The sequence below is a fragment of the Paralichthys olivaceus genome, chromosome 2 (assembly GCF_024713975.1).
Source record: "Paralichthys olivaceus isolate ysfri-2021 chromosome 2, ASM2471397v2, whole genome shotgun sequence".
In the NCBI taxonomy this organism is placed as follows: domain Eukaryota; kingdom Metazoa; phylum Chordata; class Actinopteri; order Pleuronectiformes; family Paralichthyidae; genus Paralichthys; species Paralichthys olivaceus.
In genome coordinates, this window is record NC_091094.1 from 16,260,981 (window position 1) to 16,288,233 (window position 27,253).

General features: G+C 39.8%; 1 protein-coding gene across 6 annotated transcripts in view; it reads right to left on the reverse strand.

Moving 5' to 3' along the window:
* The window catches only part of scn8ab (sodium channel, voltage gated, type VIII, alpha subunit b), a 46,904-nt gene that overhangs the window by 14,865 nt on the left and 4,786 nt on the right, over positions 1-27,253 (reverse strand). For 2 of the 6 annotated variants that reach the window (XM_020086735.2, XM_069539074.1), the window contains exons 3-19: positions 19,150-19,268; positions 18,247-18,336; positions 18,028-18,156; positions 16,564-16,655; positions 12,094-12,315; positions 11,888-11,951; positions 10,883-11,024; positions 9,510-9,716; positions 9,146-9,427; positions 6,611-6,967; positions 5,333-5,465; positions 4,948-5,186; positions 3,728-3,901; positions 2,792-3,148; positions 2,369-2,542; positions 1,944-2,237; positions 351-468 (exon numbers count right to left, since the gene is read on the reverse strand). In XM_020086735.2, coding sequence (XP_019942294.2) covers positions 351-468; positions 1,944-2,237; positions 2,369-2,542; positions 2,792-3,148; positions 3,728-3,901; positions 4,948-5,186; positions 5,333-5,465; positions 6,611-6,967; positions 9,146-9,427; positions 9,510-9,716; positions 10,883-11,024; positions 11,888-11,951; positions 12,094-12,315; positions 16,564-16,655; positions 18,028-18,156; positions 18,247-18,336; positions 19,150-19,268 — 3,193 coding nt within the window. Of the gene's footprint in view, positions 1-350; positions 469-1,943; positions 2,238-2,368; positions 2,543-2,791; positions 3,149-3,727; positions 3,902-4,947; positions 5,187-5,332; positions 5,466-6,610; positions 6,968-9,145; positions 9,428-9,509; positions 9,717-10,882; positions 11,025-11,887; positions 11,952-12,093; positions 12,316-16,563; positions 16,656-16,947; positions 17,040-18,027; positions 18,157-18,246; positions 18,337-19,149; positions 19,269-27,253 lie in introns of all 6 variants that reach the window. The other 4 variants (XM_020086736.2, XM_069539088.1, XM_069539079.1 and 1 more) reach the window with 4 other exon arrangements.

The following is a 27,253-nucleotide window of genomic DNA, read 5'->3' on the forward strand; positions in this document are numbered from 1 at the left end:
CTGCAAAGCAACCAAAAAATGGGAAGATTGAAATATCCAAAAAAGAATCAGGCAATGAACGCCATAAAACATGCATGGACCCTCTGCCTGTGCGTGTATGAAGCATCTGCAGGTGCATCTGCCCATGCTTGTTTAATGGGAGGGGCTCAGCACACAGCGCCTCCATCTCAAACATTAGAATCCCGGGGAAGAGACAATACATATATATATATTTTATATACAATAAACTGCTTTGTAGTGATCCCACCTACTGCAGCTTTGATATAGTAATGTACATACACCATTAATAACTACATCTGTGTAATCATTGTTATTATCCACCACAAAGTCAGGTAATAAACACCGCCTACCATCTGTCCAGCAGGCATCTGGGTCAAGGTACTCCTCTACCACCTCCACGACCGCCACCTCCTCCACATCAGGCTTGATGTCTATTGTGCTGCCCTCAGACGAACTGGTGTCATCCAGCTAAGACAATAAAGGGGGGCACAGAGATCAGTCCAGCCTCCTGTTTCCGTGAACATAGGCTCAGCAATGAGACGCCCATTCCATACAGATGTGGCAGAGTGCCAGTGCAGCTATTAAACCCTTTGGGTTAATATGCATGACATGATTGATTGCTCCAGGTATGTTGCAGCCATGTAGTGCAGCTAATTCTCGCTCAAAGCAATGAGAAGATTCACAAGGAAGTAATTAAACTTGCCAGTGGCCAATTACCAATTACCACTGCCAATTACACTTTTAATGATGATCACTGTTATAGATGCATAAATATAGATTATTTGGTAATAAGAAAATGATTTATGTGTTTTGAAATGATTGAAACAAATGCTTGTAAGTGCATGTTCAAAAAAAGGGTCAAAAGAAAATCTGCTGCCATAAAAATATTTTTCCATTGACAGCTACAGTTTAATTAACACTAAAGAATTAATAACTGCTCTGAAAATGACTCTCACAGTAAGACATTAAGTTCAGCTGTACCAATAAATCATATCATATCTTCACAATAGGTCAAGGTGACTCAGGGCAGACTGTGAAACACCAGCAAAAACCTTAGCAGCGTTGTTGTAATTAAGTATACTCATTTAGGACACACACACACACACACACACACACACACACAGAGAATCTCAGCCAACTCAATTCACTTGAGAATGATACTGCACTTTGTAATCTTAAGTCGTCAGCAAAGGACCGCACTCTCTTCCTCTCCCCCTCTTTTCTCTTTGTCTCGACCAGACCAGATGGATCCCTGCTTCTCTGATTGGCTGTTAGCAGCTCTGTCTGTGTCTGCTCCCTGCAGTAGAACCCATGGCTGGCTGTGGTGCAGGGGGGAAAGTGCTGTGGTTGGTTGAGGGAGCCCAGTGGAGTATGAACCCGGTGCAGGTACAGTCGTGAAGCTGCTGCTGCATTATCCCCTTTCTTCCTACTAAAAACCAGGTCAAGGTGACCCACATGTCAGACTTTTCTACAGGCTCCTGCGTCTGGCTAACCTTTCACCCACAATCACACAGTACAGTGGACAACATGTTTCTCTCATAGGGACAGCCTTTTTGTTTGTCTGTCTGCAGGGTCAGCACTTGGCTTCAGTGTTATAGCTGTCATGTCTAAGTGGGTGTTCTGAAATGTCAAGTAAAATTAATGTTTTCAGAGCCGAGGATTGAGGCTAGGGCATAATTTACAGGGGGGTTGAAGGTAATTGATGTTGTGAACCTCTCAATAATCAACACTAATAATTTTAAACAGATTTTGAAGCTACATGTCTGAATTTCAAAATATGTTTTTCAAAAGAACAATTACCAAAGATCTGTTTTATCTCTGAATTGCCTGAGAGCTTCTAAAAACAATGTCCAAACAACTCACTTCACAATTTTCTTCCACACTAAAGTAAGGACATCGCTGCACTCACACTCACACTCTTCCATCCAGTCCTTCCTACTCACATCTTTGCTGTTCTCCACGTCTGATTCACTGCTGAAGTCTTCTGTATTCAAATTTTCAAAGTCCGACTCCCCGACCGCAATGGGAACACAAACAGTAAGGTTGGGGTTATGGATGAAGGACATGTAGTCCTCATCAATCATATACTTCCCCACACTGCTTCCAATGCCACTGGTGGTGCCATTGCCGTTTTTGGCATAGTCCAGTTCACGGTTGATGTCCACCGTGTGGTTTGCGATGCAGTTGAGCTTCTTTTCATACATATCATCCAGAGGCTTCTGTTCGTCCTCTATAGGCTGTAATGTGAACAAAAAAAGGCTATTAGAAAACATGAATGTCATCACAGAGCTACCTTACCTGATAAAGACATGCTAGACAGGTTATTTAAAAACAGAATTATTCATATAGGTATTTACTGATATTGTACCTTCTTAAGAACTGTGGCCACAAAGACTCGCATGTTGGCCTTGAACCAGGCAATCCCTATCTTAATGCGGGCGACTGCCAGCTGGAGGTTGTTGGGCTCCCCATCATCATCTGTGGCGGCAAGGTTGTCGGCACTGAATGAGCTCAGTAGCAAGGCCAGGAACAGATTCAGTACCTTGGGGCAAATACCAAAAAAAGCTAGAACACTCACAGTTTAAAGATAGACGACATGACAGCTCCCCAAGAGTAAAGCCAAGGCGTCTGATCGCCACCAGTATCCGATATATTTTAGCTTAATTTTTGTACAAAGGGAGGAAGTGGAGACCTGTCGTCCATCTTCATAAACAATAAATACAGTAAATAGATGGTTCACTCTTGAGACACTCACAAGTATTTTCTCTGTGAAATATTTGTGTTTTCTTACCACCAGGTTTCCGATGACCATGACCATCATGAAGACAGTGAGACACATGGTCTGTCCCGCCACCTCCATACAGTCCCACATGGTCTCAATCCACTCCCCACACAACACTCTGAACACAATCAGGAAGGAGTGGAAGAAGTCGTTCATGTGCCAGCGAGGCAGCACGCATTCCTCTGCGATCTTACACACACAGTCCTTGTAGCTTTTGCCAAAGAGCTGCATGCCCACCACGGCGAAGATGAAGACGATGATGGCTAGCACCAGGGTCAGATTACCCAGAGCTCCCACCGAGTTACCGATGATCTTGATCAGCATGTTGAGGGTGGGCCACGATTTGGCCAATTTGAACACTCTTAACTATGAGAGAAACAGGAAACATGAGTATTATAAAGTTATTTATATTAGAACACTGACAAAATGTTGTGACTATGACAAATTGTTTAAATTTCATTATCTCTGACAAGGAGGTTATGTTTTTCCCTCTGTCAATGTATTTGTTTGTTTGTCGGATTTCCACCAGAGTTGGTGGGAGGATGGGAGCAATGAGAAAACATTACATTTTGCCACAAATCCAGACAAAAGGACAGGTCCAGGAATTTTTACAATTGGAGCAAAGCACCAAGTTAGTTATTTTGTTATTATGAGGGGTGTAAAAAAACGTTTTGGTTTGCTATGAAACTGTGGCAGTTGAAATAAGAACATGGTGGGCCACAACACTCTAGATAATGAATGGGAAAATCCTGAAGAAACTAAAAAATGTCATGATGGTTTACATGTTATGGAAGCTCTTCAAAAAAATATTAAGACAATATAGACAACGCAGCATAATGTGAAAAAATTCAAGGCTTTAATTTCTCATCAATATTATGACCTGCACATAACGGATATACTAGGTAATCTGATGTTGACATTCTGTCTCTACTCTTTCTCACTTACCAATCGGAAGGACCTGAGCACTGACAGACCTTCCACATCCGCCAGTCCCAGCTCCACTAAACTCAGAGTCACGATGAAGCCATCAAAGCAGTTCCAGCCTTCCTGAAAGTAGTAGTAGGGATCCATGGCAATCAGCTTGGCAAACATCTCCCCAGCAAAGATGCCTGTGAAAACCTGCAGACCCACACAGAAGTTCCCATTAAGTTTATGTATTTAACTTACAATTTCCCCACTTAATTCAATGTAATTAAACATCATAGGAAATTATGTGATGACTGCTCTGTTACTCACTATAAACATTAGCCAGTTGCTGGCCCCTGTGGTGGCAACATCTCACTTTAATTTTAACCCTACCAACTTTCGATGGACCTTTTTTGTCAGACCATGGTGACCATGGGAAACAAAGATTTGATTCTAGAGAGGGAGTCTTAGAAACGGCTACCACATTCAAGGAAGGCAGGATAACCCACTCTCCACCATCCGCGCATGTGGACCTAGGCAAAATTTGGCACCTTGTTCCAGCAGAACTTGTATGGAGCTGTCGTGCTGTGATCGTTTCCCATATCGTCCACCTAATCATTCCTCTGACTTCAGTTCCTGTTTCACTCCTGACTGCATTCCAATTTCAGTGATCTCATTTCCTGTCTTAACACTGACACTATGCCAATACTGCTGACCTCAGGCAGCTGTGCTACACTGATGTGTGACAGCGAGGGTGGAGCTAAACACCCGCTGTACATCTGGTTACCATGTACTTCCCCAAAAACAGTCATGAGCAGGTCAGTGACAAACCTAATTATCATCACTGCTATGTTTGTGTTTGTGTGTTTGTGTGTGATTGTGTGTGTGCGCGTGTGTGTTCATCATTTGGACAGAGTTCAGTTGAGTTGAGGTAAGCGGGATACAATGGAAGCAGCAGAGTGAACTGAGCGTGGGTGATGGGAGTTTGGGGAGCAGGCTGGCTGGCTGCATTAGAATGGAACTAAATCTTTAATGAGACCCCATCAGAGTCCTATATCCACTATGTGTGCGTTTACTTAAGTGCACATACCAAATGATGCATTGATTGGTATTGGTTTGAGGTTATGTAGGTGGGGCTAACTGAACCTGCAATGCCTCTGTAACTCCTGAGAGAGATGATAAGCTTCAAGGCATGTAAAGTTACAAAAACAAACAGCAGTGGTACAGTCAGTGACAAAACAGGAGCTTTGGTTTCTCACCAGGTTACCAACGGACAGAACCCCCTCAAATTCTAAAGTCATGGGGTAGTGCTCCATGGCCATAAAGAGGGTATTGAGGACAATGCAGATGGTGATGGCCAAGTCAACAAATGGGTCCATGACAATCAAGTAGACAATGTGTTTGATCTTCAGCCACATGGGAAAGCACTCCCAGATGAGGAAGATGTTGGCGAACTTGTACCAACAGGGAGGACACTTCCTCTGAGACTCCTCCAACTCTGCAGGAAGAAATGATGTAGTAAGGAAACCAAAACGAATCAGTAAACCAAAAACGATAAGAGTCTCTACAGTCAAAAAAGCAAAAATATGTTTCCAGTTTTATGACCTCCACCAAGGAGGTCATAATCAGTAAGAAAATCAGTACCCTCTAACAGTGTGTTGGTGACGACACTCATCTGACTGTTGGCCCGGTCCTTTCCTTTGAACGAGGAGTTGAGCTGATCCACAGAGACCATGAGAGAGCCAGATTGCTTCTTCTTAATCTCCACGTCTGTAGTCTGTACTCAGAGGAAGACATGATGTCAGTCAGAGATAGCACTCACATAAATACACACTCAACAAACGCGCATGAAAACTCATGCTGCAAGCTTTCTAAATGATAGACAATGCCCTTGGTATGCTCAGAAAATGAAAGACCACAGCTCTTTATATTAGATTATCTCATCTATTTAACAATGTGAACCCCCCTAAATTATGTGTAATGTTTCAACCTCATACTGCAAATTCTCAAAGAGGTGCCTTAATTTACCACAAGTGAGGTCTTCCCTAATATCTAATGTTTAAAATAAGGCTTTTTTCAAATTTCAGGTTTGTTAAACGTGTTACTGTAATAACATTAAACATATTCTGGCTTTTATTTGAGAATTCACGATGCACTTTTCAAACCCTCCATTGTGTACTGTACAAGATCACTGCAACACTAAATTGCATGCAATGGCATGCATGTCAAAAACAGAGGGAACTTTAAGATATAATTTGCCGCTACACCATGCTACATTTTAAGAGGTAAAAATGGTAAAAGCAGGTATATTGGTTGAGGATTAAAGAGGGGTCTACCATGCTTGCTGCAATGAGGAGAAATATTGCTATAGAAATTTTTAAAGTTTCATATTTGTTGCTGCACCTTCCAGGGGCTCAGGAGCAAGGGGATGAATTGGGACGAGAAGGAAAGATAGGGAGGCAGGAAGGGAGTGAAAGTAAAGATAGAAAAAAGAGTTTGGAAAGTCACTAAGAATGGAAAAAAGTTGAACAAGGTAGTGAGTATTTATTCCTGTAAAATGTTTCAATAGTCTAGTGACAGGATTGTTAGGGTAGGTTGGCATCATATTGCAATATTATTAGATATTAATCAAAGAACAGATAATCATGATGCTAGTGAGGCAGTGAGTTTGTGGATAGTGTTTCAGCTGGTTAGTGCTGTTATAAAAGGAGCAGCACACACAGGGAATTAGAGTCAAGGTTGAAGTGACAGCACAAGATAAAATAAGAAGAATCTGGATATCGGGGTAGGAAAAGGGAGTTACTGAGTTTAGGAAAAAGAGGAAAAAGAGTCAAGGGGAGGAGGTTGTGAAGGAAAAGCTGCAGAGACCAGGGCCACCACCATCATGCCTATACTGTATTGGTGTCCCATGGACGTCCTTACACTGTCATCAGTGGCTGCCTTATCTATTTTCACCTCAGGCAGAAGCCGTCTGCCGGGCCCAGGTCCTATGAGAGACACCACGCCATTGCAGTCCACTGTGCTGTTCCTCTTCCCTCCAGAGTGGGGTGCCAGTGGGTGGATGCGTGATGAGCCTTGGCTGTAACCACTATAGCTGTTGCGGCGGTAAGGGATAAACAGGGAGCCCCGACGGTCTTCGCTCTCCTCAACTGTACTATGCTCATCATCTGCAAACTCGTTCTCTGAGCCCATGTCCTTGGAACGGCCTTTGAAGCTGAAGATGCTGCTGCGGCTGTTGTGGCGGGACATGAAGGGCGACCCTGGGATGCTCAGTAGTGACTGAAGTGGGAGAGATGGGTGCAGAGACAGAGGAGGAGTTACTACAATCAGCAGAAGTTAATTTCCGTGTAAATCTTAAGCAAATATGAAAATATGTCGAATAAAGGCAGACAACATGACAATTTAAATTTAATTCTCTTTTAACAATGTAAAATACAATTTTAACTTCTCCGACTAACACACAATATGACTATATCATTGCAATATATCAAAGTAAAATATAAATATAAAATATTAGTAGAGTAAAACAGTAAAATGTAAATGAAACAAAATTAAAGTTTTAATGATTTCATAAATGTATTGTTTTCCATATCATGATAGCAAAGTTCTAGTGGCTGGTCAGTGAGGACGGGCTGCAGCTGGACAGCAAAGCTGCAGCCCGAAGTGTGTAACAGTGTGTAACATTGTGAGTGTTGCGTGAGAAGGGACTAGAGGAGCCATTCAAGACATCACATATGCAGCTTAAGGCCATAATAGCTGGGACTCAAGCGAAGACAGCCATGGGAATGACACAGCAAACTTACCATCTCCACTCAAACTGAGGCCTGATCAACCTCACCATATTCAAATAGAGGAGGTTGAAACACCAGGAAACAAGAAACATCCCTGACAGTGTGCAGCCCCCAGACCCGTCAGTAAAAGAAAAGTTTAATTTACCATTACCAATGCAACTTTACCTAGGAGCTTCTGGGACAGGAGTGCAGCGGTACGCTGGCAGGCTTGGAGGAGGATATTTACCACCAATTTCAAGTTGAGAATGCTAAGATTCCAAGAAGTCTGGGGTAGCAACTTATCAGGGAAGCAAAGGTGAATGCTTATTGCTCAATATTGCACAAGCTCGTCCAGTTACACTGAACAAAAACCATGTACTCAGCAGAGCCAAGACGTTACTGCTGAGTACAGCTTAAGAATGAGCTTCCCCTCTGGATTTATTTCACCACTCTGGTACAAGATCAAGGTCAAAATTATAACTGGGTGCACCATCTCTGACATCTTGTTCTCTGTGGTGATGAACAAGCTTGTGGAGTTTTATGGACCTGACAACCACTACAGATCCCATACCAGGCTGTAGCTTGATTCTGCAGGGACTCAAGTGGCCTTTGAAACAGACCCACATAATCTTCAAACCAGCTATGTCCTAAATCTTTGAGCAGAAAAAACTAAAGATTGAGTTGAGTTGAGTTGTTCTGGTGGGCTGCAGCATTGCAAGCCCCATGATTCCAACCATAACTGAGAGGCTAGTGAAAAGCATAGGTCAGGATTGTGAGTGCACATTTAGGGCCTCAACATCCATCTTATCATGTGGGCATTCCAGGTGTATGCAAGGTCATTCTAAATCACAGAGGGCTTTGAAGGAAGGTGAGCACTTGCCTCCAAAGATTGCACCCAAACAACAACAAGCTAAAGCAGCCATTAAACATTTCTGAGGGAGGGTTTCCAGAGAACAGCTGAAATGCTAAAATTCTGGGGGACAAAGTACTAAGAAGTATTCCAGGAAGTAGAGTCATAGCTTACATGGATCTTTCCCAACTTACAATGCCAATTTGGTGTCAATGATACAACAGTTGGCCATTTTGAATATGAAAAAGCATTCTAAAAAGACACAAACAAGTCACAAACACTGTGCAAGGAAAGTGGAATCCTGGAACATATTGTGTGCTACTGCCTCAATGCCCAACCTATGGTGTGGGTATAGACTGAGGCAAAAAGGCCTGCCCTTTCAAGCATACCATCATTTACTTAAGAGCCTGGGAAATTCCACTGGAATCCTGGCCTTTGCAAAGGACTGGCAGCTGTTGGAGAGGTAGGTTAAGTTCACCCAACACATTTTGATCACAGCTCTGAGACCAAATATCATTGTCTGGTCTGAAGCCGCCAACAAATGATCTTGCTAAAGCTGGTCATTCTTTGGGAAGGATGCTATGAACATAACAGTGATGATAATAAGCATCAAGATGGCTTTGGCTCAAGAGAGGAGGGCAAGGGGAGGATGTAGCCGATTTTCCTTCTAAACACAAGCTAAGCTGGGTTACCTGGACTAGATCTATGATGCTGAAAGACAAGAAGCACCTAGTGATTCCAGGAACATCACTATTAAGGTGTCAAAGAGCATGGATAGATATATTTGCTAAGCCAAACGTTTTTTATTCACTGTATAGTTTTTCTTGCTAATTTTACCTGGTTCATGATGGATGTCTTCCTCCCCAGCCGGCTTCCGGGGAAACGAATGGTGCTTTTCTTGCTCCCATCATCTGACTCAGACTTAACAACCTTTTCACTGTCTCCCTTCTCTTTATCTTGCTCTTTCTGACGCCATTTCTTTTTGCGATTGCGACGTTCCTTGGCACTCTTGGAGCTCAGCTTGGAAACCTCAGAGGAGCTGCGGGACAAGGGCCCCCCTCCTTCATCCTCTAACGCAGCCTCAGACACAGTGCCTGCAGATGTCGCCATGGCAGCCGCCTGAGGAAAGAACGTGGCACATGACAACCGTACATTTTGAAAATTGGGTAAATGTTTATGTTTTCGATAGAACAAGACCAACCTGTGTTTCCTCCTGCTGCCTCTTCAGCTGCTCAAGCATTGCCTTGAATTCAGCCTCTTTCTGCTCTGCCTCCTCAATAGTGGCCTGGTTCTGCTCCTCATAAGCCATGGCCACCACAGCCAAGATGAGATTCACCAGGTAGAAGGAGCCCACGAAGATGACCAGCACAAAGAAGATCATGTAAGTCTTCCCTGCTGCTCGCAGAGTCTGACAGGAAAAAGACAAATCAATGAGAATAAATCTAGAGATTTAGAGCAACTTAACAGGGAGGTTTTAGTTTTACAGAGAAATGTGCCAAACTGACAAAATATAAATGCACCTCAGTAAAAACGTTTTCTCTACAGTAATTTGTTTTATTGTAAGACTGTATAACTGTATGTATTTGTGCATTGTGTCATGGCTATCTCCAGGAATGAATGCAGGAATTCTAACTTTACACCCACTCAGTCGTTCTCCCCCAGACACACACATTCTTGTACATCTGTCTTAGTGAGGACACTCATTGGCATAATGCATTCCCTTGCCCCTTACCCTAACCATCATAACTAAATACCTAACCCTAACCGAGTTCTAACTCTTACTCTAAAATAAAGTCATAACATTCAAACAGCCCTTCGAAAAATTGAGGACCAGCCAAAATGTTGTTACTTTTCCAAAATGTCCTCTATAAGGTAGATAATCAAAATGGTCCTCACAAAGATATAAGTACAAGTACCCACACACACACACACACACACACACACACACACACACACACATACACACAAAGAGGAGGAGAGAGGGAAGAACAGTGTCAGGCCCAAATGAATTGAATTTATTGTGGTGTTGCAGGTCTGTAAGAGCAACGAAATGCTTGTGTGTGTGCAGAGGATTAGGATGAGGGGTATAAGAAGACATCAAAATATATGATAATGTCTCAGTGTTCTCTTAAAAATACATTTGACAGAGAATAGAACTGTTCTTAAGGTCATTTAACAAAAAAACATTTTTTTATTCAAAACAAATGTCTCAATTATTTTCACCCTAATTGAAATATAAACATAACTCTAGTGGCTAGTCACATAGTTGTGGCTACAGTATGTCTGAACAGCTGCCCTTGCTTTGCTTTTATTCAGAGGGCAAATTAACCTGGGGGGGAACTGCTGAACACACTTTTGCTGATTCATTCAGGTATTAGAGCGACGATGTATGCATTTTTTATGATGGAGTGAGGACAAAAATCATTAGTACTGCTTAGCAAGTGTTTTAGATCTATGGGTAGCTGTGGAGGCTCAGTGTAAAAAAGTATTTGCTTTTTGCTTCCTCTGGACATTTGTATGTCAATTTTTAACTGAAGAGAAGAGGCAGAAAAAATCAGGAAAACCCAGCTTTACCAGCATGTAGAGATTTTCCCAGAAGTCCTGGGTCATGAGTCGAAATAGTGTGAGGAAAGCCCATCCAAAGCTGTCAAAGCTGGTGTAACCGTAGTTGGGGTTCACTCCGGCTTTCATACAAGTATATCCCTCTGGACAATCTCTGAAAGGAACACACAGTATGTTAATAAATGAGTGTGGGTCACTTCAGCACTGACAGTTACAGATATATACTGTACATATTTACAACGATAGGAAAATGAAAATAAAATTGAACAAAGCCTTGATAGGCCTAAGTGTGTTCTATCTTTGTAGTTATTTTGCTTGTGCAGACATGTTTACAGACCATGTACAGTATTAGTAGTAGGATATTGATAAGCCTTACCTTAATATTTCATGACCTTTTCAAAAGCAAGAAAGTGTAGCCTATAAATTATGAATGCACGTTCGACTGCTTACACTGTATGTGTATGTTTATGCAAACAGACTCAATATAGTAAATACAGTACAGTATCATTATGTTATTTTTTAAATGCCAAAATAGGCTAAAATGTACTAAAATGTTAAGAATATTGGCCTCTATATTGACTTAATCTACATCATCTGCACTGGTCATTTTACTAGGATAGTTTGTGGAAGGATGTATCAATGTCAGGGACGACCCAATTCAATTAAGAACTAATTAAATTTTGGTGCAGATCTGGATCAGGGGACAAATCCAGGATTCCCCCCCCCCCCCCCCCCACTGTCTTTAACAAGGCAAGGTAGGGCTAGTTAGGGGTTTTCTTTTTTACTTCGCCGTGGAGGTTATGTTTTCATCTCTATCCATCGGATTGTTTGTTTGTCAGTTGGTTTGTTTGATTGTCAGCAGCATTACACAAAAACTAAAGAACCGATTTACAAGATACAAGAACATCACTGATATTGTGTGTAAGTGCATCTCAAGACATGTGAATGACCAACAAAAAAATGTGAGACACCTGCAGAGCATACATATGGAGGCATGAATTTAATGCGCTGACTTACCCTGAGTCAGTACTATTCCCACATAATAGAGCATCCAACTGATTGTGGAGGAAGTAGAAATTACCTATGGGAAAAAGAAGAGAACACTTTACTATTTAAAAAAAAAAAAACAACACAACGAGAAAGTAATTGCACACAAACATATAAAACAACATTTATGTAGTTATATGCAAGTACTTAAATTAAATGTGAAAGTAATATCTCACTTTTATTCATGATGTATACGTTCCAGTCAAAGCCCCTGCTGCCGTTTGGCAGGTACTGCTCAGTCATGTTGATTGGCCAGTACACACATTTGTTCCGCAGGTTCCCCATGAAGAGCTGCAGTCCAATCAGAGCGAAGACGCTGAGACAGAAGACGGTCAGGATCATCACATCTGACAGCTTCTTCACAGACTGGATCAGAGCGCCCACAATGGTCTTCAGGCCTGTCAATTAATGTACGATAAACACATGCACACAAACACACACGCAAATGTGCACGAATGCACATGCATGAGAAAAGACAAACTCACATACACACGTGCACACACACACACACACACACACACACACACACACACACACAGATAGACAAATAAAAAGACTGGCAACTTGTGGCATTGTAAAATGTACAAAAACAGCTGCAGTTCAGAGCTGACTCAAGTCACGTAGGAAAAAAAGCTCTGAATATCTGATTCTGTATTTAACCCTGTGTTGTGCAGGCTTAAACAAATCTTAGTAGACATCAAAACTACATATACAACAAGCATCTACAGCCAGTGATGCCAGGCCTCAACACCAGAAATGGACTTCCAGCATGAGGGTTGTGTGTTTTCTTCTCTTGTAAAACCAGATGTTCCTATTTCTCCTGCCTGGATGGAAATCTGTGGTTCAGTCTTTTGTCTGACTTTAATTAACTAATCAAATAGATGTTAGCTAAACAGTAGGTGTTAGTCACTTAATGTATGATCTAAGCATTTAACATCTCAAGAGCACACAAAAAAACTCTATTTTGTCATAACTAGAAAGTATAAAACACACACACGTATATATAAATATATATATATATATATATATATATACACACAATAATGTTTTCTGTTGTTTTCTGTTGTTATGTTTTTTGTATCATCATTATTATTATTAGGAGTAAGAGCATTCTATTGCACTGTATTGTGTTAATAATTTATGTATTTATTATATAAAATATATCCTAGTCTGACCCATATTGCTGCACTTTACTGTATAATATCATATCACCACATTTCGCCCCACTGTATACATGATCATAGCCGATTCATTGCAACCTCTTTGATCATCATTTTGACACTTTGAGATGGATTTAAACCAGTATATCAAGCACATCATTAGTGGATGTACTCTCTATCTTAGTCTACTGCTGTCATTTGAGTCATTTATATAGTTCTATTTTATTACATTTTATTCTATTTTATTTTGTCGTATTCTTTTTACCTGGATGTATTCTGTACTTGGGCTTCTGTAATACCAGAATTTCCCCCATGAGGATGAATAAATGATTATCGTATTGTAATGTGACAAATCATTTTATATTGAGTTGTACCATATCGTGTTGTACCATATCGTGACGTATCGAATCATATCTTAAAAATTATAGTTGGTTGTAAAAAAAGTTAGCACAAGTTATAGTTATAAAAATGTTGAGAGGTACGTTGAGAATAATACGTATACTGTTAAATTTAGATATTGTTTTACAATGATACCTTTGTTTTTTATGAGAGCAGTTTAAATGTGTAAATGCAACAGGCTAAGTTTCTCATATACAGATGTAATGAGGCCATTTCTATAGAATTCTGTACTTTCTACATAAAGCACCATTGAACCGAGGCAACACGATAAACCTACAGTAGAGAGAATAAACCCAGTAAAGGTATTTGGAATTTTCTGATATCCAAACATAAATAATGAAAGCACTGAGTGAGGCCATTTCTATAGGGTTATAAAAAACTTCGTGTGTGTGTGTGTGCTTGAGGGCTTAATATCTGCTGTCATGCTGAGAGGCAGAGGAACATGTTGTTCTGCATCTCCACATTTCCTGGAAGGAGAAATTGTCTCCTTTTCCTTTGCTGATGTTCTTGCTGTTCACTTCCATTGTTTTTCTCCATGCTCATTTTGATAGGTCTTTGACTGATATTACACATCACGAGTACTACTTTTTTGAAGTACATAGTTCTCCCCTGTCATTAAACTACTGTCTGGTGTTTAAGTTATCAGAATTGCTGTAATACAATCAAATAAATGTGACTGTATAGTTTGTCATTAGAAAGTAAAGAATCTCTCTGTGAATATCAATAAAGTGTATTAATTGTGGATGGATTGAAATGGATTAATGCAAAGATTGCAGATTATTGGTAGGATTTAGAAGCTACACAATTACACTACTCTGATAGACAGCAATATTTGCTAAATAATTATCTTTCTCGTATTTCTTTTGTAAGCACCACTTGACTGTTTTCAGTTTTATCATTGAGTCATTGACACTTTCTCACTTAAATTGTTCTTCTTTTCCTGGTTTTAAAGTCTGACATGGAATATTGCATCAGCATGGTTTCACACTTTGAGTCAAATGTGGTGAGAGACTTATTGTGACTTAAATGGGACTCATATAGTGTTAGTGCGTTTTCTTGCATAATCCAGCGCATTAGTTGAACATGGCGCAAATATGCAATTAATAGTTGAACAAACACATAGTGTTTACATCATCACTGTCATCAGACATGGCTCTTTAAGAACAGATACTGTAGGTTACGGGCCGTTGAAATCAGATTCACTAGGAGTAAGGGACCTACATATAAATATAACTTCTTCGGAAAGTTGCAAAGATTTTGGTTGTGTCACTTGGAAGCTTTCTGTTTAGCTTTTTTTTCAAAGCAAAAATATGAATCTGAATCTGATCACAGTAGTTTGCAAACTACAAAGTCCTAAAAAAGAAAATTATTGCATTATTAGATTTAAAAATTAGCCTTTTCTTATCCCTTAAAATTAAGTTGTTGGTCGATCGTAATGGTTAGAGAAAATTACTTTAAAGTCGGATTTTAAGCCTAGTTTCTATAGGTTTTAGAAAATACTATGACACTAAGTTGTAACTCCAAACACATGAGCACTCGATTTTAGAAAAAACTCTTTTTACAAGATAATATTAATATTACATTTTTTTAAAGTAGCCTATATGTCAGTGTAAAAAATTGTGAATGCAATAACACTCAATACAAAACTTAATCTTTTTACTTCACCTGAACAAACACCACAAAAAACACTGCAGCTATTTGGGACGTTTCCATCAGGAAGACACATTTTCATTTTCACAAAATTCCATTCCAAGTGCAAAATTATAATTTTTTTCCACTGAGAAAGAGCAGATAGCACTCCAGCTGCATGTAGCATCCATCTGAAGAAGATAAACTGTATCATGAGATTAAGATTTCCCTTTAACCCTTGTGTTCATCTGTGGAAACATCCCTGACTATAACCACAGTTATTAATTTTACTGCGTCCAACAAATCAAACAAACATGCAGCCTTACAAACAGCAAGCAGCCAGAATTGGGCTCAGTCAAGGGAGCGGGTGTGAGGAGGAGAAAGAGAGGACAAGCGAGGAAGAGTAGGAGGTTGGGAGGGGCAATGAGAGGTGGCATGCAGGTCATTTAAACGCCAAGGCTGAAGGAAGTGACTCTGCGTCAGCATCACTCGTCTGTAAACCATGATGGGGACTTTGCTTTAACATGAAGGACCGCTCCCATCCCGTCGCCACTTTCTCTCACTCTGTCAGTGCTGGGTGAGCCCTCAGGCTGGTTGAGCCCAGAGCAAAACTGAGCACTACATGCTGGAGGGTGACTTTACTCTAGTGTTCTTTACTATTATGTACTGAGTGTGAGCATGTGTGTATATGTACTGACATACAGTGACTTCATAATTTATGTGTTTTGAGTTTATCTAATGTTCAAGCAAATGTATTAACTTATTTGACTGTGTTTCCTATAAATCCTAATAATATATGAGGAAAATTTTGCTTATATATGCGATTTATCTAATAATGTTGCCCTTTCTCTCACAGGATGGAAAAAGATCTTCAAATATAAGAAAAAGAAGTAACAAAATGAGTCATTTTACAACTAAAAGCCCTTTAAAAGCCAAACTTGTAAAAGCATCTGTCTCAAAGCTTCATGCAGCATCAGTGTGTTGTCATCAGGCTTGGCAGTCTTAGGAAATTTAAATGTCTTAAGAAATAAGAAGGCAGTGTCATAAACTCTGACAAATTGGATCAATGTATGAAATAAAGGTGAATGCAAACCAGTTGTAACAGTTCTCATAATCATGTTTGTTTTATTTAATCCTGTATGTCAGCACCTTAGAAATAATATCTAAACCCTTGCACTGTTTTGGAAAATTCATTAATGCTTTACATGGATAGAATTGTACAGACAGTTGTTGCCTAACATATCAGCTGTCCATGGGTCATGTGAACCCACACTACCAGTAGACTGCTAAGCCTATCAAAAATGTATTGCTACCATTTTTGATCATAAAACAAAAGTAAAAAGAGAGAAATTCTGAAACTTAGTCTATAAAAAAAGAAAAACAATATGAAAGTGATAGTAATAAAGACGGCTAACAGCTAAAGGAAGCTCAGCCTTAGTGTTTAAATGGGAGTCTCACCTGGAATGACAGAAATTGTTTTCAATGCTCGGAGAACCCTGAACGTTCTCAGCGCCGAGACATTCCCAAGGTCCACAAACTCTGTTACATATCTGCAACAAGGTAGGATGACACACAATACAGAACCCCATGACACACAACACACACAATAACGACACGCACACACGCACGCATGAGCGCGCACGAGCACGACACCAGCACCACCATCGAAGACCAGGAGGGGACACCACGGTAAGAGAGAGAGCGCCTGTCCGACCAGTGGGAAGAGAGCGAAGGAGGAAGAGGAGAGGAGGACTGAAACAAAACCACACCCAACATCAACCCCATGACATCAACCCCGTGACATCGCCCGCCCGCAAACACAGAACACCTGGACTGTCTTACCTGGGATAACTGAAATTGTTTTCAAAGCCCTCAGAACCCTGAACGTACGCAGAGCTGACACATTGCCTAGGTTTACAAACTCTGTTATATACCTGCAAGGTGGATCAGATACAGTTACTCAGCAGCCGTCCCACACAGGATAGAAAGAATAGAGAGTTACATAGTATTTCAATGAGCATCATGAGGGTGGTACGATGGACTGATGTGGAGTCAAGGTGCTGTGGGCAATTTCTGTTTCCAAGCCTTTGCAACATTACACAAATTATTAAATTCAGTGTTCTCAGTTAAAAATGTCTAAGATCTTAATAACAAGTAATAAGGAGGACTTACTTATAGCCTATAATCTGTAAACCGCAGGAGAACAACTTCATATCCCGAGAGAAGATGACACCAAACAAAAATATTGGCATTGAAATAATTTGTGATAAGAGACTTAAAAGCCAAGGCATTGTCACCTTATGATAAAATATATGTGACAAATCAGCTACTGTGAGACTGAGCTCACAAAAATGTGTTAGTCTATAGTTGCCTCTTCACAGTTTGTATTTGTTGATGTATATGACATATGCATTGTATATATGTCCAGATTTGCCCACAGCAGCTTTCAGATAAGAAAGTACTGCCTTTGTCTTTGTTCTGATAAAATAGAACCATCATGTGTTTCACTGTTAAAACCACCGCAGCTGACTGTAGATAACACACTGCAGTTTGTTGTTAGAAGATTAAATCAAATGGCGATAAAGTTGTGTTATGATACCCACTCCATAATGGAGTATATAAGTGAATCATTAAAGTGACTAAACTGACTGATAACTAAAATGTCTAATGTCAGAAGATTAGTTAACATTTTGGTTAATATTGTTGGATTTATATCAAATCCACATAAGATGTATGACATCACTGACTTGATATTTAAATGTCAGAATATTTAAATGCCTTCAGAATTCTGAGAATAAAGAAGTTGTGTCCCTGTACTCTGATTACCAAAAACAATCCCACAGTGCATCACAGTACTTTTAAGAGTTGCAAAAATGACCATAGTCGTCTATGTAAATTCTAGTAATGAGTTTAAATACTTACGCCATTGAGATGACCATGAAATCCAGCCAGTTCCATGGGTCTCTGAGAAAGGTGAACCCATCTATACAGAAGCCTCGGGCAACAATTTTTGTGAGTGACTCAAACGTATAGATACCTGTGAAGGTATACCTTGGAAATAAAGAAAGAAGAGAGTAAATAGTGACGGACACATGAAACAAGCAAATGATAGCTGAGGAGGAAGTATGTACGTGTACTTACTCTACTTGTTTTGACCACTCCGGAGGGTCACTAAATGTCATGAATATACAGTTGGTCAAAATCGTACACATGATGATCATGCTGAATAACGTGAGAACAGTTAAGGAAAGTCTGAACAGTGTCTCCTACATTTAAAATAATTCTAATATGGCAACAACTTAAATACAATTCAAACACTAGAGCCCGACCAATTTAACAGTTGGCTGATATTGGTCGATATTAGCCACAGATATACTGTATCAGTATTAGTTTATGTTTGTTGATATGAAAATTGTTATATCAGAGACTAAACAATGCATTTATGTTTACATAATTCAAGTTCTATGTATTTGGTTATATTTGTGTTTTCTTTTTATCTATAGTTCTTTGGAATAAAGTTTATGGTTGAACAGTAAAATCTCAAGCTTCAATTACATTTCAGTGTCATAGTTTTAAAATATATATATAGCTGCAGGGGCAAATCCAAGGGGTGGGGTTATGGAGCACAGGCCCAAGCTAAAATCTGTCCTCTCAGTAATACAAAAAAAAAAGTCAATAAATATTACAATGCGTTAAGTTTTTCTGTTTTCAAAGCTTTTTTGAAGAACATAATGTGCTAGAACAAGAGAAAAAATTAAAAATATAAAAAAATGTGTGGCTTTCTTTGAAACTATATAACTGACAGTAAACAAGGAATGACTCAAAATTTGCTTCTTACCAAAAAAATCAGTGTTGGTCGAGCTCTATTTAAGACTCAAGTAAAGCTCTAAGGAAGAGGGCTGAGAGAAGACTATGACTTAGTGCTGACAGAGCATTAGCTTCACTTAATATTCACTGGACACTTACTATACAAACAGAAAATAACAAGCAATATGTAAATACAACAACAGCAGAACATAGAAAATAGATCACTTGAAAGGATATGAATGTATCAAAATCTTAATAGCTATTCGCCTAAGTAGATTAAAAGGGCTTAAGATGTACAAGGAGGGCGTGGCACTGAAGCGGAAGATTGTTTTCCCTTTGTTTATGACTATAAATGTCTGTGGAGAGAAAAAAAGAGAGAGAGAGAAAACGAGACAGTTAGATCATTCAAAGTATTAATTACATGTCACATATGGTTCATTAGATGGTCTGAAAACCTTTGTGCTTTCTTATTTTAACCAGAGGAAGAGATGAGTGTAACTTGGCTGCTGATTGGCTGATGTGAGTCCTGAGCTCACCTCTGAGTCATGAGGCATTGCTGCATTGGTTTCAGCTAAAACAGAGCTGGTTCTCACAATACAGGTGATTCTGAAATCCATCAGAATGCAGCATTTTGATTTGAGTCCTCACAGCCTTGTCACTTCATCCATTTCATAAAGAGACGACAGTGAGTAAAGAACTTCTGATCTTAAACTAGCACACAGGAGAAACACAGTAGTAAAAAGATAGAGGATTACACAAGGGCACAAAGTCAGAGGACGCAAGGACACAGACATCACTCCTTCCTGGGTGGCCAGTCACTCATGAGGAGTCAACACCTCTGTCCTGGTTGCATCAGACCAAGCCTCTGCCTCTGTGTGCCGCCTCAGGGGCAGCAGACAGGCGCAGGCATGGGAAGCTCTCTCCTCTCCCTGGGCCAAATGACTCTCTTCTCCCCAAGTTTAAAGCTCTTACTGGAAGAGAACCGCAAATGCTGACATCGATCAGAGGCAGATCTGCTGACTCTCAGGCTCTCAACAACCACTCCCCACCCATAAACAGCACCGGGCCAAGTGGGGCTGGGCACTGGGGTGAGGCAGCAGCATGTTTTCTTTGTGCATACCTATAGGCGCTTGTGGATGTTTGTGCAGGATTTTGGACACAAAATGCAGGGTCAGAATGAGAAGTATAATCATTTTACAAACAGACAAGTGGGATACTTTACATTCACAACCTCTGTTGCTCCCACTTTCTTTAAAGGCATCGCAGTTTATAGCTGGTTCAAGCACTTTGGATGAGAATCTGTGAGTCCTCATCCAATCCTCTCTTCATATGTATATGTATTTATAGAAAATATATCATCTCCTGTATGTGATGTAGTAATGTCTCGATCAAATTCATATCTGGAAATAGAATAATTTATATCACTTTCAATTTAAAATGGAAATTTGCATTTAGATCCTTTGCATTCAACTTTAAGTGATTAGCAGTTTGTGTAGATGTTGATGTTCTGTGAACTGACAAATGATGAACGGCCACTTGCTGGAACACACTTATAATAAAGCCAATTGGTCTTTAGTATGCACATGACATCAGCTAAAGAGAAATACACCCTTCACAAATTTGCGGTTCTCGCCACGGGAAACACCAGGAAGAATTGTTGAGGCGACCGTAAGTGTCCAGAGACAAGTGGTGTCCTGAAATCTAATTAAAGTAAAAATAGCGTCCACAATGTGGGGGAAGACAAAATGTATTCTCTCCACCGGAGGCCTCCTCTCACTCTCCCTCCCTCCTTGTTTCTTTCTGCAGAGCATCTACTTGAAATATCCTCTCACTGTTTTTCGCACAATTATTTTCTTGTATAAACATATTGTAAATGTTCACATCTTTCTCTCGCCGATCAAGTAAAGTGTTTTGTTGACTAAGAACAAGTATGTGCATGAAAAGAGAGATAAAGATTACACAGCAATATTCTGACTATTGATCCTATTCTGAGACAAAGACATTATAAATACTTGATTTTGATTATGATGTTTATATGAGATACTGGTGTACTGGAATACTGGTTCAGAATACTGGTTTCCATTTAAATATGTCATATGTTTCTTATGTGGATTTATAGAGGTTTTTGAAAACTTCAGAGATAAAGACACTGCACTCCTGCATATGTGTGCTTTGTGGATATTGAGTCTGGGTTTTGAAGTAGGTCATCCTCTTCACCAAATGGAAATACACAATTTTTCACAAAGATCCTCAATTCAACAACAATGAGGCATCAGAAAGTCAATGACCTGAGTCAATTTGGAAACAGAAAATTTGTTGATGGAAACCTGGCACAATTACAAGAAGGGATGCAAATGTCACAGGCAATTCACTTAATTGATTGTCTGCCACAATGATCGACCACAATCGATCAATGGATTCATCTTATAAAATACAAATCTCACGAATTTGCTCTATAAAGCTCAATTGTTATGGGTTATGTTCACAGCACACTTATTAATAATGGGGTAAATAAAGTAACTTAAAACAAGATTTAATAATGATAAAAATATAAATGACTTAACAGAACAATAGAACAGGAAGCTACAGTGAGTTGGATTAATGAGGAGCTGCAGGCAGTACGTGCTTATTGTAATTTCGATGAACTCTAAACTGTATAGAAAACCACACACCCCAATCACATGATCAAACACCCACAGGAACAAAATTCAAACATAAGACTGTTGTTTGGTAAATTCTTCACAACAAATAACACAGTGACTTATCAAAACCTAACTACCCCAAACTAATTAATTTCCCAGAGACACATGTAAAATTGTTTGACAGAGTGAATTGGTGACATCATCTTTGTGTTCAAAGTCTTGATTTCCACAACACATTTCAATGGCAGCTACATCTCATCCATGTTTAGGAAGCTCACTTTGGGAAGAACTTCATAAATATAATCACATTGAATTGATGGATCACAAAACACACTATATGTAACACTAAGGATGTTAAAGGCCTTTACACACAGTGCAGAAAGATGCACAGCTACACACCTCACTATAACTACACCTACACAACTCAGCAGAGCGAGCTTCAAGCCTTATTTGCTGCAAAGCAGGAGAAATGTTCCTAATTCTCCACAGAGCTTTAAAGAAAAGAGCACATATGCAAGAAATCTGGAGGCAGAATGCAGCTCCAAGGACAGTGTGTGTGTGTGTGTGTGTGTGTGTGTTTGTGTGTGTGTGTGGGCGGGCATGTGCGTGCGTGTGTGTAGCAGCGGATATGAAGAGGGGCTTGCAGGGGTATGGGACAGCAGCAGAGGGAGGCGAAGAGAGAGAGAGATGAGGGGGTGGAGGGGGAGTGATGCAGAACAGAAAGTCAGAGAGCTGCAGAGGAGAGAGAGAGAGAGAGAGAGAGAGGGAGAGAGAGAGAGAGCCAAACCTGAGATGGATGGTGGGAGGACTGGGGAGGCATGCAGCAGCAGAGAGAGAGAAACCGAGAATGAGATGATGAGGGAAATGTAAGCAGGTAAACAGAGTGTAATCATAGGGGGGGTGTTCTCTTACCCTAATACTCCTCACAGGACCCCAGCCTGACACAGACAGGTCTGATACTGCAAGTAACTGACTCAATATCTGGTCTTTCTAAGCTGCAGACCTATAAGGAGACTGCAATAATGAATATTATAACAATTAGTTGATTCAGAGGTGAGATAATGTTTTTATGAGGAAGATTCCGACTTCTTCATTTTCTATATAGGTTTTTGAACTATTGGTTGAATTTAAATAGACTAACAATCAATAAATGAATGGTTAGAAAAATGATTAAAACAGTTGTTAAAGCTAGGGTTGGTAATCCTGGAAAAGCTAGCAAGAGCAGACTGACAACTGGCTAATGGCTATATCTATATATAGATAAAAAGTGTATCATAGACAAATTACCATCCTAACTTTACCTTGGGACTTTAGATGACCTTCTTAACATCATAACATATGATTTTAAATCGAATCATATCTGGATTTCTCTTTGCACAACAATAGAAAACGTTACACATATACAGATTAGCTGGATTTCAGCCTTTTCTGCTATGTTTTGGACTGAGTGCATTTTACAGAGAACCAAAAAAATCTAAACTTCCACGCTGTTGACTGTGAAACTTTGATGATTATAGCTTTAGTTTAATATCTGTACCTGAAACATCAACTTAAAAGCTTCTGCAGTAAGATATATTCACTAATGTCTCACCTAAATGACTGCAAACTAATGTCCCTGCAAATTATACCACACTAAGTGAAAATAAATGCATCATCATCTCTTTTTTTTCTACCTGTATGTTATTCTGCTTTCCCCACCCCTCATTCTTTACACCAACCTGGCTGTAGCAGTGAAAGCACGCTCAGCCCCCTCCACCCCGTCCCTTCGTCATTCAGCCTCAGTACAGGAGGATGCTGTGTCATCAGAGGCTGAGGACTCAGACAGAGCACTAAAGCCTAGCCCTCACTCTAATTTACTACACCCTAAAAAGAAAATGCCAGAGAGGAGGGGGAGAAAGCAGAGACATGTCAGAGACACACATAGAGACAAAGAGACAGAGATGGTGGAATAGAGACATAACGTAATGGTATGTACAGTATATGCTGAGATCCAGATTTGACTTCTGCATTCGCCATGAGCTCCCCTGCTGCATTCACTAACAGCTGCAGAAGCCTGAAAAGAAAAGCCTGGTTTTCTGCACACTCCTGATACAAGATGCGAAACGCCACCGTCAGGAGGAGAATGGAGCTTTTGCATCGACAAAACATGAACAAATCTTTTATTCCCATGCTGTTGTACAACAGCCTATTCAAGCTGAATCATCTTAACACAATTTCATTGTACTGTATATCACACGTAAACACTGCAGCTAAAACACAAGTATGCCTTCCATCCCTCCTACCATCCATCCAACCATCCATCCATCCCGTCCTGCTCTTCCTGTGTGACTACAGCACCTTTAACATTGCCTAATCACATCAGACATTTGAAAAGCCCAGGCAGTCCTCTCCCCATCACAGGGGAAAACAAGAACTGCAACGCTGCATTTCTCTACCTCACCACTGCCCCCTCTTCCTCCCTTTGATGCATGAGTGCTATGATCAGGTTTCCTGCAGCTGATGGTAACACACTCACACACACACAGGCACATACACACACACACACTCATTGACATACAGTGCAATGGTGATCATTAGGATGACTGTCGGTCGAGTAGAGGAGAAGAGCAGCGTGAAAAGGTGAGGACGCGAACAGCTTGAGGAGGAATGGCCGCTAACCATGAATATGCTAAGAGGAACTTCCTCAGGTGTGATAAAGGACAGAGACATTAGTGTATTAGGAAAATGACTGATGTGACTGATGAACATGGGATGATGAGGTCTTAGCCTGTGACTCTCATTCAACTGATACAACACATGGGTTTGCAGGATATGATGAAGTCAGCAGATCTTGACTAAGCAGAATGAGGAGCCAGAACCTGTACAAGCAGAAACACAAGCAGCAGCGTAATAGTTAGATGAGCTATATAGCTATGCAGTCTAAAAGCCCAGTAATCCTTACAGCCATTTTAAAAGTCCCTTAAAAACATACTGTTAAGTATATTGTGCATACTGCAAATACTTTTTTCAGGTCATGGATTTAATTACTCAAGATTAACAACATTATGATGTTAATCATTCAGAAACTCTTAAATGCCAATGAAGTATATGTTTGTATTTCTCATTGGCACAACATCCAATGTTGGAATGTACCTACAGCTTGTAGCAGCTGATGGCCTGTTCACTGGTACAGAATTACACCCAATAACTGTTCAGAAATAATATTTATTTTGAAGATCAACTATCTCTTGTTTTAGAGAACAAGCGTGTTATAGAAACGACGTAGATGTTATTATATTTCACAACTCCTGCTTATTTGACAAACATGTTTCATGTCATTTCAAGGCTCTTATTAGCTAAAGGCAACTACAGTATATGACTGATTTTATTATTAAATCAATATTTCAAATAGAACATATATATTTTTATTTCACCATTTAAAATAAATGTATTACAATTTAACAAATCTGAATAAACAAATTAAATTATATTTGCAAACTGAAGATCCATAGTTGTACCATGGTTTACTGTGTTTTCTTCTTTGGGTACCATTCATCTACATTTTTGCAGCGTTGCTTTTCCGGTATCAGGTTTTCACAACAAGTTGAAAAACCTCCAATGTGATTGTGTATGAAATGATGAACATTCTATGGTAATAATGTGTAAATGGAGATTATGTTTGAGCCGTGTAAGTTCACTACTTAACTTTTTCAGGAATAAACCACTCCACCAAATTGCCTTGAGAGACAGAATCAGTTTTTTGATTTTTTACTTCCTGACAGCACTTTGACAGCACTATAACTCACTTCGTATTTCACGGTCAGCAGGCGTTACAACTATCAACTATGCAGAGACTAAATAGAAAAAAAAAATTTAATTAAATCAACCAAGAAGTCTCATTGTAAAGACACCATACCATCTCAGAGACCTTTGCTCACATTTGGCTGAAATCAAAAGATCTGCACCTGGTCAAAGAGGAGTGTGAGTTGAAACCATGATGAAGAGCTCTGCAGCCACTTCCCTTCAGTCACCAAAGTGAGGCGCCACAGAGGAGAGTGAGGGGGAGGGAAAGAAGTATGTATTGGGAAATAAGCAAAGTGGGGAAGGATAATAAGACGAGGATACAACCCTGACTCTGGCCACCACTGAACTAAAGAGCTGTGGATCAATAGATCACAAAAGGCACATACACTTGATAGTTTCATCCAAGCTTGGAGGGAGAGCTGCTGGTAGAGACGAGCAGTCCTGCTGACTGGGCTTCTCGCTACCGTACAGGTCGCAGATTCACTTACACATTATCACTGCCACCACACAGGAGACTGGCTACTCCTCTACTCCTCCAGCTATAAACAGCTGAAGGTACTATAGCATGCTGCCTTTTTTCGCCACTTCCTGTGCCGTCCTGTATCTTCTGCATTCGCTCACCATTACTCTTTTGATAGTGCAGAGATACAGTAAAGGTAGGACCAAGCTGGAGTTTAAGTCTATATGTCTATATTCTGCACTGTATATAAAATACTGCAAATATTTTTATTTGTTTTATTTGATATTTTTCATTTATTCCTCAATATATTCAATAAGCTTTTCATTTCTTGCTCTTGTACTTTGGGTTATTGCCTTTACCCTTCTCCTTAAACCTCAGTACCTGCTTCTTATTCTGCTTTCTCTCCTCCCTTTCTTTTCTACTTAAGTTTGAAATGCACCAAATACCAAAGCTAATTCCTTGTTTGTTTACTAAATAAAAACATGTCACTGTTTGTGTCTGCTGCCACACATAACATTCATCCAGTAGCTAATTTTCCTTAAATGCAGAAATGATGCTACTGCACAACATCACTTTTCAATGATCTTAAATAACAGTGGTACCGATGTACGACTGACATGACCTTCAATGCTAATAGATTTTCAGCTTATCTGTTTAAAAAAAAACAGATAGTAAAACGCTAAACTCAAACAGTCCAACAGAATTATGAGGCGAGTCAATTATCGATAATGAAAACATGGCTGCAGCTCCTCTATTAAAGAGGAGTGAAACATTTAATCTTTTGGATCCCTAGACATTTCTCAACACATGCATGCACACATTTTTAAAGCTGAATTATTATTTGACTGCATTGATGAAAATGCGATTCCCTCAGACAATTTGTTGGACAGAGCACCTGCCATCTGACAGCGATGATGGTATATTTGTCACCACCACAGATTAACACAGACTATCAATCAAAACTGCAGAAACTTATATGGAGGTAACTGATCCTAAAAACAGCTCCACAGCAGCCCTGCAGTGTTGCCGGAGCAGAGTAACATCTGTGACTCTACCTCAGTTGTGTGTCAATTTCTCAGATGTACGAATAAACTCACAAGTATTGTATGATCTCACTGTGCATCTGAATGATGCAGTGACTATCTCTGAGGTGTCAGTGACTGAATAGAAATGAAAAGCTCCTCAATGCTTCAAGGTCATCTTTGCTATTATGCTAACCTTATCCCTGTAGTGAATACAGTAACTTTCATTTGACTAAATTGATATGAGACCTGAATCTGTTATGAAAGTGAGTTTCATAACATATATCTGAAATGTGTTGTTGGTTTACATTGTCGCAGTTTCACATGAGAAGGCGTAAAGATTTAGCTCATTCGCAGCTTCATCACAACAGCTGAAAAACATTTTTAAAAAAAGGAATGTCAATTTCTCTCACCAACATTTAGCAAAAGCGTCT